Below are 12,805 nucleotides of genomic sequence, written 5' to 3'. Positions count from 1 at the left end.
ACCCGGGGTTGCTTCTGATGATTTATGGGCAAGGACTTCTTTTCCCTACAGACTGTAGCTTGCAATTTAAAAGGAACACAGAAGAAGAAGCATTATATGCCAATTTCCAAAAAAATGCACTTATCTTAACATATATGTTAGTGTTTATCAACATGTGCTATATAGACCAGTTGCATCAAAATTGCCTGAAGAACTGGCTAGAAATTCAGAAAAAAATGTGTTTCACTTCATACTCACTGTACCCTAGTTAATCAGACATCTCTGGACTTACATAAATTAAAGTGGAGGCCCCAGCTTTAGTCAATCTCGGACACCCCTCTCCCCACCTTATATTATATAGAAATGGGTTGGTTGATTGGTAGATCTGAGACCTGTGAAAACACTGCGTAGAATTTAATTAATCTATATACATCAGGCATTATTTCCCTATTAGACGGTGCCCTTCTTAAAGATACAACTGCTTTTTATTTTTTAATGCTATTGTCTTTAGTGCATAAATTCTCAATCCTCGCTTCAGATTTGAAACACCTGAGGATACTTTAAAGTGGAGCTCAGGACCCAACTCCAACCAGTTGAGTCAGACTCATTAAAAGTGGGACCAACAGATCCTTAGTGTGAAAGATCCCATGGTGATTCCAATGTAGAGTTGAGAAGTGAGTGAAATTTGTGGCTAAAATATCTTTGGCTTATTTTTGCTGTACTACCCCTGATTGTGTTACCCTAACCAGGTTAATTTGTTTATAAAGAATGTATATCTTGTGAAAGAAATACCCTAGGGAAGGAATTATACTCCCAAATCACAACAACATGTTTTTAAGAAAATATTTGTCGGTGTTCTTCCAACTTTGTTAGCCGATCAAATACTTCAGAATTCCACTTGGAGCGTGTTTAAAATACATAATTCTGGCCCCATCCAAAATCCACTCTTTGGCAGTGGTGCTCAGATAGCTACATTGTTAACAGTCTTTAGGTGATTCTGATGCACATTAGAGTTTGCGGATCACTTGTGTATACATTTTTATCCACATTATGTTAAAAACAAACCAATAAAATAACTAAAATAAAACATAAATGTTCGCCTAAATTCAGGGAAAGGAGCAGTAAGGAGAAGATGTATATGGACACAAAAAATAATTTTAAAAACTAAAATAAAAATTTTAAAACATTAAATCATAAAGGGAAAGACTGACATTCACCATGTAAAAAAAAATTAAATCTTCTGCAAAGTAAAGTAAGACTGTAAATAAAGTTCAAGGAACTTCAAGGAATTTCAGTTAGAAAGGAATATATTCACTAAATCAATTATACCATGGTGACTATAGTTAATAACATAATATTGTCTACTTGAAAATTGCTAGGACTTTAAGTGTTCTCACCACAAAAATTGATTGGTATGTGAGTTAATGCATGTGTTATATTGCTTGATTCAGTACTTCCACAATGTATAAAGATATCAAAACATCATTTTGTGCACCATAAATATATACAATTTTTACTTCTCAACTAAAAACATAAGTTAAAGTAGAATATGAGACTTGAAGAGCAATAGGCAGCCATCAGCAAGCCAAAAAGAAAGGCCTCAGGAGAAACCAAGCCTGCTGACACCATGATCTTGAACTTTCAGCCTCCAGAACTGTGAAAAATAAATTTATACTATTTAAACCACCCAGTCTGTGGCATTTTGTTATAGCAGTCCTAGTAGATTGATAGAAGATATAACACATACTGGTGGTTATCAAGGACTAGGGGAGACAGTAACGATCAAAAACTGCTTTGTGGGTGATGGATTTTACTTTGGGGTGAGGGAAATGGTTTGGAACTAGACAGAGGTGGTAGTTGCACAACATTGTGAATGTACTAAATGTCATTGCATTGTTCACTTTAAAATAGTTAAGTTTTCGGATATTTTTAATTGTGGAAAAATATACATGATATAAAGTTTACACCGTAGCCATTTGTAAATGTACAATTTATTTCTGTTTTAGAATCATCACCGGCATTCATCTCCAGAAATTTTGTGTCATTACAAACTGAAAAACCCTGTACGGATAAACAATAGCTTCCTAGTCCCCATTTTCCTCTCCCTATATCCCCTGGTAACCACTGTTCTACTTTCTGTCTATATGAATTTGACTTTTCTAGGTATCTCACATAAGTGGAATCATACAGTATGTGCCCTTTGATGTCTGGCTTCTTTCACCTAGTATAATGTTTTTAAGGTTCACTAATTTTTTAGCATGTAGCAGAATTTTATTCCTTTCTAAAGCTGACTAATATTCTTTTGTATGTACATATAACATATTGGTAATCCATTCATCTCTTGATGTACACTTGACTTGTTTCCACCTTTTAGCTACTGTTGATAATATTGCTAGGAACACGGGTGTATAAATACCTGTTCCAGAGCCTGTTTTCAATTATTTTTGGTGTATACCCAAAAATGAAATACAGTGATTTTGTGTTATTTTTTTGAAGAAAGGCCATAATGTTTTCCCTAGTGGCTGTATAATTTTACATTCCCACCAGCAGTGCGCAAGCATTCTAATTTCTCCATATCCTACTTGCCTTAGTCCATTTTGTGTTGTTAAAACAGAATACCTGAGGATGGGTAATTTATAAAGAAAAGAGGTTTATTTAGCTCATGGTTCTGTGGGCTGGGAAATACAAGAAGCATGGCACCCACATCTGCTCTTCCTCTATTGCAAGCCATGTATTAGGTCAAAACATTGCAGAGAAGTTCAAAGGGAAAGCAGAGATGTGCAAAGAGATAAAACACAAGGGCTGTCCTGGCTTTACAACAACCCACTTTCTGGGGAACTAACCCATTCCAGTGATAACTAATCCATTCTCATCAGAGTGTGAACTCACTAACTACCTCCAGAGTACCACCAAGCCATTCATGAGTGATCCATCCCCATGATCCACACATCTACCACCAGGCCTCATGTCGCAACACCACCACTAGGGGGATGAAATATCAACATACATTTTGGTGGGAACAAATTTAGACCACAGCACTCACCAACACTTATTACTTTTTGATAACAATGATCCTAATGGGCATGAAGTGGTATCTCACTGTGCTTTTGATTTACATTTCCTTAATGATTAGTGATGTTGGGCATATTTTCATGTGCTTATTGGCCATTTGTATATCTTTGGAGAAATGTTGATTCAATTTATTTGCCCATTTTTAAATTGGGTTCTATGTGGATTTTTGGTGTTGTCACTGACTTATGAAAGTTTTAAAATATGTTCTGGATTTTAATCCCTCATCGGATATAGACCTGCAAATATTTTCTTTTGTCCTGTAAGCTGCATTTTCATTCTCTTGACACTGTCCTGTGATGCACAAAAGTATTAAATATTGATCAATTTGTACCTTTTTGTTGCTGATACTTTATGTGTCATATTGAAGAAGCAACAGCCAAGACCAATGTCATCAAGCTTTCGCCTATTTTTCTTCTAAGGTTTTCATAGTTTTAGATTTTACATTAAGTATTTGATTAACTTTTAGTTAATTTTTATAAATGATATGAGATAATAGTACAACTTCGTTCTTTTGCATGAGAATATCCAACTTTTCTAGTACCATTTGTGGAAAAGACTACCTTTTCTCCATTGAATGGAAAATAACTGGAATGAAAAACTTGCTAGAGCAGCTCAATAATGGGTTTGAAGTGAATGAAGAAAGAATCAGGGAACTTGAGGATAGGTAAATGAAGATCATGAGTATAAGGAACAAAAAAATAAAGAAAAATGGAGAAAAATATAGAGACATTAGAGAACCATGGTACACCATCAAGCATACAAGCATAGGCACAAAGGGAATTCCATAAAGAGAGGAAAAAGAAAAGGTGCAGAAAAATATATTTGAAGAAACAATGACAAAATACTTTTTGAACTTGATGGAAAACACAAATCTACAGCTGACTTTTTATCAGAAATCACGGAGGCCAGAAGACAGTAAGATGACATTTTCAGAAAGTTGAAAGAAAAAGACTTAACTAACACTTCTTTGGAAACTCTCCTTAAAACTTTGAGAATAAATTAAGGCACTCCCAAATAACAAACAGAGAGTAATTTTAACTAGCAGCACTGTCCAACAAGAAATATCAATGAGTCCTTCATGCTGAAATTAGAAAACACTAGATAGTAACATTAATCCACATGAAGAAATAAAGAACACTAGTAAGGTAACTAAATAGGTAAATATAAAAGACAGTGTGGTAAACAGAATAGTGGGTTTCCAAAAGTTATGCATGTCCAAACCCCTGGAACCTATGAATGTTACCTTTTATGCCAAAAAGAGACTTTGAAGATGTTATTACGTATCTTGAGATGTTATTAAGTATCTTAATTATCCTGAATTATCTAGGTGGTCCCTAAATGCAATCACAAGTGTTCCTATACAGAGACACATGGAAATTTGACACAAGGGAGAAAGAAAGGTATGTTATGATGGAAGCAGAGAGACATTTGAAGATATCATGCTGCTGGCTTTTAAGGTGAATGAAGGGGACATAAGCCAAGGACTACAAGAAATTCAGCTCCAGAAGTTGAAAAAAACAAAGAAGTGGATATCTGCTGACTCTGATCAAAACCCCATGAAGGCATTTTAATTTCTTACTTCTAGCATTGTAAGGGAATAAGTTTTTCCTATTTAAAGCCACTAAGTTTGTGGTAATTGTTACAACAACAATAGGAAATTAATACAAATAGCTATAAACGTATATTTGTCTGTAACTCATTTTTCTCTTATTAGATTAGAAAGAAAACTTCATAAAACAATAAATACAAAACAGATATAATGGCTAAGATGTAATTTCTATGACACTCCTCCTAGATCACAAAGGAGGAAAAAGGAAATGGAGATGAGTAAAGTTTTGCATCCCATTAAAATTAAGTTAGAATTGACACAAATTCAATTGTTTTAAATTAATACACTAATTATAATCCCTAGACCAATTACACTAAGAAAATTATTCAAAAACTTTGTACAAGAAAAATGAGAATTAAAATGGTACTTCAAAAATATCCTTTTAAAAGTAATTCAATAGTGGAGAAATAGAGGAACAAAAATACACAACAAATGGAAAAAAATAACAAAACAGCAGATGTAAATATTACCTTATTCATTATTGCATTAAATATAAGTTGATTAAACATTTCATTCAAAAGGCAGAAAGTAGCAGAATGGGTAAAAAAAGCATGATCCAACTATATACTATCTAAAAGAGAATATATTTAAATAAGCAAATAAAATTAATGTGAAAGGATGGAAAATATATAATATGCAAAGAATAACCAAAAGAGTCAGATGAAAAAGACATTAAGACAGAAAATGTTATTATAGAATAAAAACATGTTATATAACAAGTCTGATCCATCAGGACCATACAAAAATTCTAAACATATATGAACATAAAACAGATTTCCAAAATACATAAAGCAAAAACTTACAGAATAGAAGGGAAAAATTAGAAGAAAATAAAGACAATTTAACAATAGTAATTGGAGACTTCAAAACCACACATTCAAAAATAAAAGAAACAAATAAGAATATCAACAAGGAAATAGAAGACTTAAACAAAACTACAAAACCAACTGGAATAACAGACATGTAAAGAACACTCCAAACAGCATAAGCACACACATTCTTGTCAAGCACCCATGGAACATTCTCCTGGAAAGACTACATAACAAGTAATAAAATCCCATATACACTTAAAAGTATTGAAATTATAAAAATAATATTCCCTGATCATAATGGAATTAAATTTGTAATCAACAACATAAGGAAATTCAAAAATCCTGCAAATATGTGGAAATCAAACAATATACTTCAACCCGAAGGAATCATGAGAGAAATTGAAAAATACTTAAAAAAAAAAGTTATCAGATATAGGTAAGCAGCATTTAGATGGAAATGTGTAACTGTAAATGTTTACTTTGAACAAATAAAAATCCCATATCAGTAAACTTCCATCTTAAAAAGCAACAGAAAGAAGAGCAACTTAAATCAAAGAAATCAGAAGGAAGGGAATAGTAATCACTACAGTGGAAATAAATGAATTACAGAATAGAATATCAACTAAACTAAAAGTATGTTCTTTGAAAATATAGATTAAAAAAACCCTGACAAAACTTTAGTGACACTCACCAAGAAAAAAAAAATGATGAAGACTGAAACTATTAAAATCAGGAATAAAAAAGGGATCATCATTAGCAACTCTACAGATATTTAAAAAAGCTTATAAGGTAATACTATTAACAACTGCATGACAAAGAAATGAGACAAGGTAGATGAACGGGACGAATTCCAAAAGAGACACAGCCTACCCAATTGACTTAAAAAGAAATAGAAACACAAGTAACATCATTAAAAATGGTAGCGTATGGAACTCTGGAACTCCATAATGAGCAATTAGTGAGCTGGCAAAAACTGTTACCATCAACTTTCTCAGAACTCTGGAATCGAGTCAAAAAATTATAACAATGAGAGGGAAATGTGGTGAAGAATAAACGCTGCCAATTTGTGGTAAGAAAAAAATGTTCAATTGCCTATCTACCATTCTCTATGCCCCAGATCAGCAGTGATCTGTTGATGACAGCCCACTATCCTGGTTTAGATAGCTAGTACCAGTAGTAGGAATTTGGACCATATTCTCATAGAAGTGTGGTATGGCGATCAGCCTGCCTGGCAGCACTTTCATCACTAAGGCTTCCTTCGTTACACCAGACTGGGAGGACTCCCAGGGCTTGGGCTGCATTGGCTCTCCAGCTGGCTTTTGCCAGAAGCATTTAAAATCACAGGTGTTGGCCAAAGAAGTCTGGAGCAAAGGACAACACTCAGAACAAGCAATGAACAGACCAAGAAGCCTGAGAAGGAAGAGTTTGGGAAACAAGAACAAGCGGAAGAACAAGCATTAAAAAAAAAAAAAAAAACTGTTATATATACTGGAAAATCAAGAAGACCATGTGTATGCTGAGGGTGGGACACATACTCAGAAAAGACCAGAGAAAATGCAAGCATTCAACTTAGGTTGAGCTTCAGGCTCTGCATAAGAAAAATGTAAAGCATTAAAAAAGTACTCCAACTCAGAGTTCATTTGCAAAGACTGGGAAAGACGTTTTTTTTTTTTTTTTTTTTTTTTTTTTTTTTTTTTGAGATGGAGCCTCATTCTGTAGCCCAAGCTGGAGTACAATGGCGCGATCTTGGCTCACTGCAATCTTTGCCTCTGGGGCTCACCTGGTTCTCCTGCCTCAGCCTCCCAAGTAGCTGGGACTAGAGACATGCACCACCACACCTGGTTAATTTTTTTGTATTTTTAGTAGAGACGGGTTTTCACCATGTTGCCCTGGGTGGTCTTGAACTCCTGAGCTCAGGTGATCCACCTGCCTCGGCCTCCCAAAGTGCTGGGATTACAGGCGTGAGCCACCGCGCCAGGCCAAGAAAGTATTTTTTTATTCATCAATTTTCTTTTGTTGGCTTTAGGCACTTAAAGTAACAGCATCCACACACCAGCTGATTAATAAGCAATAAAACACAGACTTTAGTGGCCACACAAGACAAAGAATACATAATTTGCTAAAATGGTTTAAAAAGTCACTAAATAAGTAAACAATAACCCATGAGAGAGCAACAACAAAACCCAAGGAAGAGGGAGAATCTAATTTCCAGAGTTAATATATTAGAATCAAAATACACAGATTTCAACAAAACTTTGTGAGGCATATAAGGAAATAAGAAAGCATAGCCCATACACAGGAAAGAAATAATTAGATACTATCATGAAGAAGTCCATGTATTAGAATAACAAGAAAATATTTTTAATCAACTGTCTTATATATGCTCAAAGAACTAAAGGAAATCATAAACAAAGGACTAAAGAAAAAGAGAAGAATGTCTCAGCAAATACAGAATATCAGCAAAGATGTAAAAATAAAAAGAGATGTAGAAATTATAAAATAAATAGAAATTCTGTATTTGAAAAATACAATAACTATAATTCACTACAGGGGTACAACGGTAGGTTTGAGCAGGCAAAAGAATCAGTGAACTTAAAATAGGTCAATTGAGATTATTCAGTTCAAGGAGCAGAAAAATAAAAATAATGTGAAAAATGAAGAGGGCACACCTATGCATGATGGGAGTTAAACAAGAAGAGAAATAGAATAGGGCAGAAAGAATTTTCAAAGGAAGAATGATTGCAAATTACTCAAACTTGAGGAAAGACACTAATCTATGTACCCAAGAAGTTCAATACACTCCAAACAGAATAATCTGAAAGAGATCCAAACAAAAACATGTTATAAACATCTTGTCAAAACCCAAATATATAACACTACACTGTAGTGACAAGAATATTAGCAATTTTCTAGTTCTTTGGGTTCAGTGGTGGTTTCACAAATGTGAAAGAGAAAGACAATGGAATGAAAGTAAACAGTTATTAGCAATTTTCTAGTTCTTTGGGTTTAGTGGTGGTTTCACAAATGTGAAAGAGAAAAACAATGGAAGGAAAGTAAACAGAGGGAAGGAGAGAAGAGGGGAAAGGAGGGGAGGAGCAGTAGTCAGTGAGAAGAGCATGTTGTGAACCAAGGGCTGTGATGAATTTGTGGATCTGAAGTTCATATTAAAAACGTTTGAATGCTTTCTTTTCTAGCTGTCTGACATTCTCTTTCTATGAAAACTGGTCAACTGTTGGAAGGTAACTTTCAAGTGTGGAGAAAGGCCAATGGAGATGACAAGAAGGAAGTTGGTGAAATCAGTTTGGGGTACACGGGCTTTTGAAATCAATTTGTATTACAGGGCTTTGAGGCACCGTGTCCCTCAGGCGGTGATATCCAATAAACAATTGGAAAAACTGATATGAGACACGGAGAAGGGAATAGCCTGGAGATGTAGATCTGGGAGTCATCGGTGCTTTCTGGAAATGAATGAGATCACACAGGGAGAGACAACTTGAGGACTGAGGAGAGAGGAGGCCCAGGACAGAACCCCAGGAACATCACCATTCAAGGTGGCAGCTCAGCTTCCTGGCAGGCACCACTACCCCGGGCTCTGGAGTCAGCTAGAACCGGTATTGAAAGTGAACTGTGCAGTTCTCGGGCTGAGCGCTCTTGGCAAAGTCGGGTACCCTCTCTGATCAGCTGACACACCTGGCAATAATGGGCATCAGAGAGAGATGCCCTTTGAAGATGCTGTGAGCTGCGTCAGGTAAAGCACCTGGGATCAGAAAGTCACCCCTCCTCTTCTTCTTCCTGATGGCCCCCATTCCTATGTTACACACACACTCTCACACCTTCCGCAACTTCCCAGTCCCTCGAGGATGGATGGTGAGGTGGGCGGGAAGGGAGTGGTGGTGGCCTAGCTCCGGTGACGCGGTGCTCACGTGAGTGACCAGGCGCCTACGTGGGCACCAGCCCCCGCGCCCGCCCGCCCGCCCTGCGGTCCGGTCCGGGCGCCCGCGCAGAATCAGCTGTCTGAGCTGCCCAGGCGGCGGGGGAGCAGCGAGCGGGCTTCCGCGAGCCCGAGGAGGCACAAGCCTGTCCTGGGTACTCGCAGGTCAGTATGAAGGCAGGCGCTGCCGGCGGACCCTGGGACAGGGGTGGAGGGAGCCGGCAGTAGGATTGGGGAGGGGGCGGAGAAGGGATCCTGTAGATTGGTGAGAAGGGGGATGCGGAGCGGGCCGGGGCGGGGCAGGGAAGGGAGAACCCCCTAAGCGAGCCTGGCCCACCTTCTCGACGCCCCCTTGCACTGAGCCCTCCATCCATTTTAGTGCTGGAAAGTGTGTGTGTGTGGGGGGGGGGGGGGGTAGCGACCCCGCAGTGCGACAGTGAAACATAGACATATTCTGGAAATAACCCCTCTCACAATCCTCTCCCATGGAAACATCTGACCTCCGCAAAAACGGGGTGGCGCTGAGACAGGTTGCCTCTTGGGGAAGGGCACGAAGAGACAAACGCAGTTTGGAAAGCATCCTGGTTTGGTGCCCGAGGCCTGGAAAGAAATGGCGGTTGGGGTGCGGGGGAGGTAGGGGAGAAAAACATTGGGTGAGCAGGGCCTGGACTCAGGAAAGGGAACCGAGTCCCTGTGAGCCCGCTGAGCGCGCAGTCCCTGCCCTTGTCTCCTGTCTGTCCTTAGGTCTGCGCGTCTGTTGTTCCCAGAGCTCTGAGAGGCCTGAAAAGGAGGAGCAACCTGTCCAGAATCCCCGCAGGTCCGTGAAAGCAGGGGGCTGCATGGACGGGGATCCACAAGGGTTGAGAGTGTGGAGGGCCTGGCCAAGGTCGAATTGGGACCCCTGCCCATACCCCCACCCACGTGAACACACACCTTACCAGGCTGAATCCGTTCAGAGAAGGAGGCAAAGCCTGCCAGGGAATGACTGGCTCAGGTGTGTGGGAGGAGTGATGGGCTACCTGGTGGGCAGAAGGCCCTCTTGGAGGTCCGGTCAGCTTAGGGGAACCCTCACCAGGGGTGAGATGCAAGTACTATTCAGACCTGCATTCCACCCCAGGCCCTCAGTCTCCCATGTCTCCTCTTTGTCTCCTCTTCCCTTCACTGTCATCCCCCAGGACAGGAAAAAGAGAAATCTCGACATGGAAAAACCCTACAATAAAAATGAAGGAAACCTGGGAAACGAGGGAAAGCCAGAAGATGAAGTAGAGCCTGATGATGAAGGAAAGTCAGACGAGGAAGAAAAGCCAGACGTGGAGGGGAAGACAGAATGCAAGGGAAAGAGAGAGGATGAGGGAGAGCCAGGTGATGAGGGACAACCGGAAGATGAGGGAAGCCAGGAAAAGCAGGGCAAGTCCGAAGGTGAGGGCAAGCCACAAGGCGAGGACAAGCCAGCCTCCCAGGCAAAGCCAGAGAGCCAGCCGCGGGCCGCGGAAAAGCGCCCGGCTGGAGATTATGTGCCCCGGAAAGCAAAAAGAAAAACGGACAGGGGGACGGACGATTCCCCCAAGGACTTTCAGGAGGACTTACAGGAAAGGCATCTGAGCAGTGAGGAGATGATGAGAGAATGTGGAGATATGTCAAGGGCTCAGGAGGAGCTAAGGAAAAAACAGAAAATGGGTGGTTTTCATTGGATGCAAAGAGATGTACAGGATCCATTTGCCCCAAGGGGACAACGGGGTGTTAGGGGAGTGAGGGGTGGAGGTAGGGGCCAAAGAGGCTTACACGATATCCCATACCTTTAATGCCTTTGGCCTTCCATTCTGACTTCTCTGATGAGATTATTGCCAACCCTGCTTTCCCTGGTAGATATTTGCCAGGCCCAATGCTCTAACCTTAAGCTGATATTTTTGCTTTAGATGTCAATCTCATTACCAGCAGCCTTTTGACCCAACTACAGTGCTCTATATTTTAGTAGAGGATTTTCACCCATGTGCATGGAAAAGATGTTCATGACACATTGTAAAAAATAAATAAATAAACAGTTTGCAGAACCGCATATACAGTATCAGGCAATTTTTATAAAAATGTAAATGTTTGTATAATGCATTTCTGCCCAAAGAAAACTTTGAAAGCGTGTACACTTAAAAGTAGGCAATAGTTATTCCTGAAGGGTAGCCAAGAATAGGTCTCACCTGTGTTCAAAAATGAGTCCTACCACCTCTTTTATGTACCTCCATGACATTCCTCTGCTGCTGTGCACATTCCTATGTCTTCCCTAGGTGTAGCCAGATCAGTGGGCACTATTGCTGGGTCCTCTATCATGTTCCTGGGTCCTCTAACATGAGTGCTGGGTCCGCACACATGTTCCTGGGTCCTCTATCATGCTATGGCTCCCCAATGTGTGACTCTTTTACTTTGCTCACTCATCTCTATCTTTTCTTTACTAAAGGATATGGATTATATTTGTCATACTAAAAAATAAATAAAAGCTGAAAACAATACATAATAAGAAATTGAACTGTTTGGTGAGCTTACAAAGGCAATAAAGACACAATTCCTGTTATCAGAACATAAGATGACAGGTAAAATTCATATTATGTCTGGGACTAAAAACTAAATGAATCAACCTGGAAATTCTAACAGATCTATTGCCGTAAGAGTCAATCTTGTCATTTGTAAAATAAGGATAATACTTGCCTCACAGGACTACCTGGTGGATAAGATGAGGTATTGAGGATGTGAGCTTGTTGTGGCCTGGTTCCCACCAGGCACTCAGGGGGAGAAATGGCTCCTAAACTATTCTCCTACAGTGGTAGGAAAGTCAGTGGAATCAGACACAGTGGAGGAGGGCTGAGGGAGTTCTCACCATGTCTAGGAATATTTCCAGGCAGCTAAGAAGTAGATGCCACTATCTCCTAGATACTGCCACGTCTGCTGGGCACTATGCCCTTTTTCCCAGGTCCTGCACCCTTTACTGATAGAGGATTTATGGTGTCAAAGCCCTGCCATTTTCTCTGGAATCACTGGTGAGCAATGTCCACCAACCCATGACTCCCATAGAAGTGGATAAAGCCCTCTCTCCACTTTATAGTTATAGTAACCAGGTACACATGGATATCACCTTGGTGCTGCTTGGGCCTCTCATTAATATCTTCCAAATTCTTTTTTTGCCAAAACGATCATTTGTGTGTATTCCTTATTTGTTTGTTTTGCATACGTAAATATTCTCCTCACAAAACTCAGATATTGCAGGCTAGGCCAGGAAAACATGACTGCATGATAGTGGTTGTGCTGTTCTCGTGGGTTAACATCTTGTCTGCAGATGCTCTTTTCTCTGTTGAGTTCACTCTCAGGAAACTTGTCAGGTAACACTTCAGCAGTTCAGCAGACCCATCAATACAT

General features: G+C 39.5%; 1 protein-coding gene across 1 annotated transcript; it reads left to right on the top strand.

The window, feature by feature from the left end:
* Window positions 1–9,500: 9,500 nt before the first annotated feature.
* TCEAL6 (transcription elongation factor A like 6) lies at window positions 9,501–11,155 on the top strand. Its single transcript, XM_030934438.1, is given in 4 exon segments — window positions 9,501–9,568; window positions 10,148–10,220; window positions 10,579–11,124; window positions 11,126–11,155. Coding segments are annotated over 2 exon segments (552 nt in total). The 5' UTR covers window positions 9,501–9,568; window positions 10,148–10,220; window positions 10,579–10,602.
* The last annotated feature ends 1,650 nt before the right edge of the window (window positions 11,156–12,805 follow it).

The sequence above is a fragment of the Rhinopithecus roxellana genome, chromosome 7 (genome assembly GCF_007565055.1).
Source record: "Rhinopithecus roxellana isolate Shanxi Qingling chromosome 7, ASM756505v1, whole genome shotgun sequence".
Taxonomy (NCBI): Eukaryota; Metazoa; Chordata; class Mammalia; order Primates; family Cercopithecidae; genus Rhinopithecus; species Rhinopithecus roxellana.
Note: the sequence above shows the minus strand (reverse complement) of the source record. Positions and strands in the feature narration are given on the sequence as shown.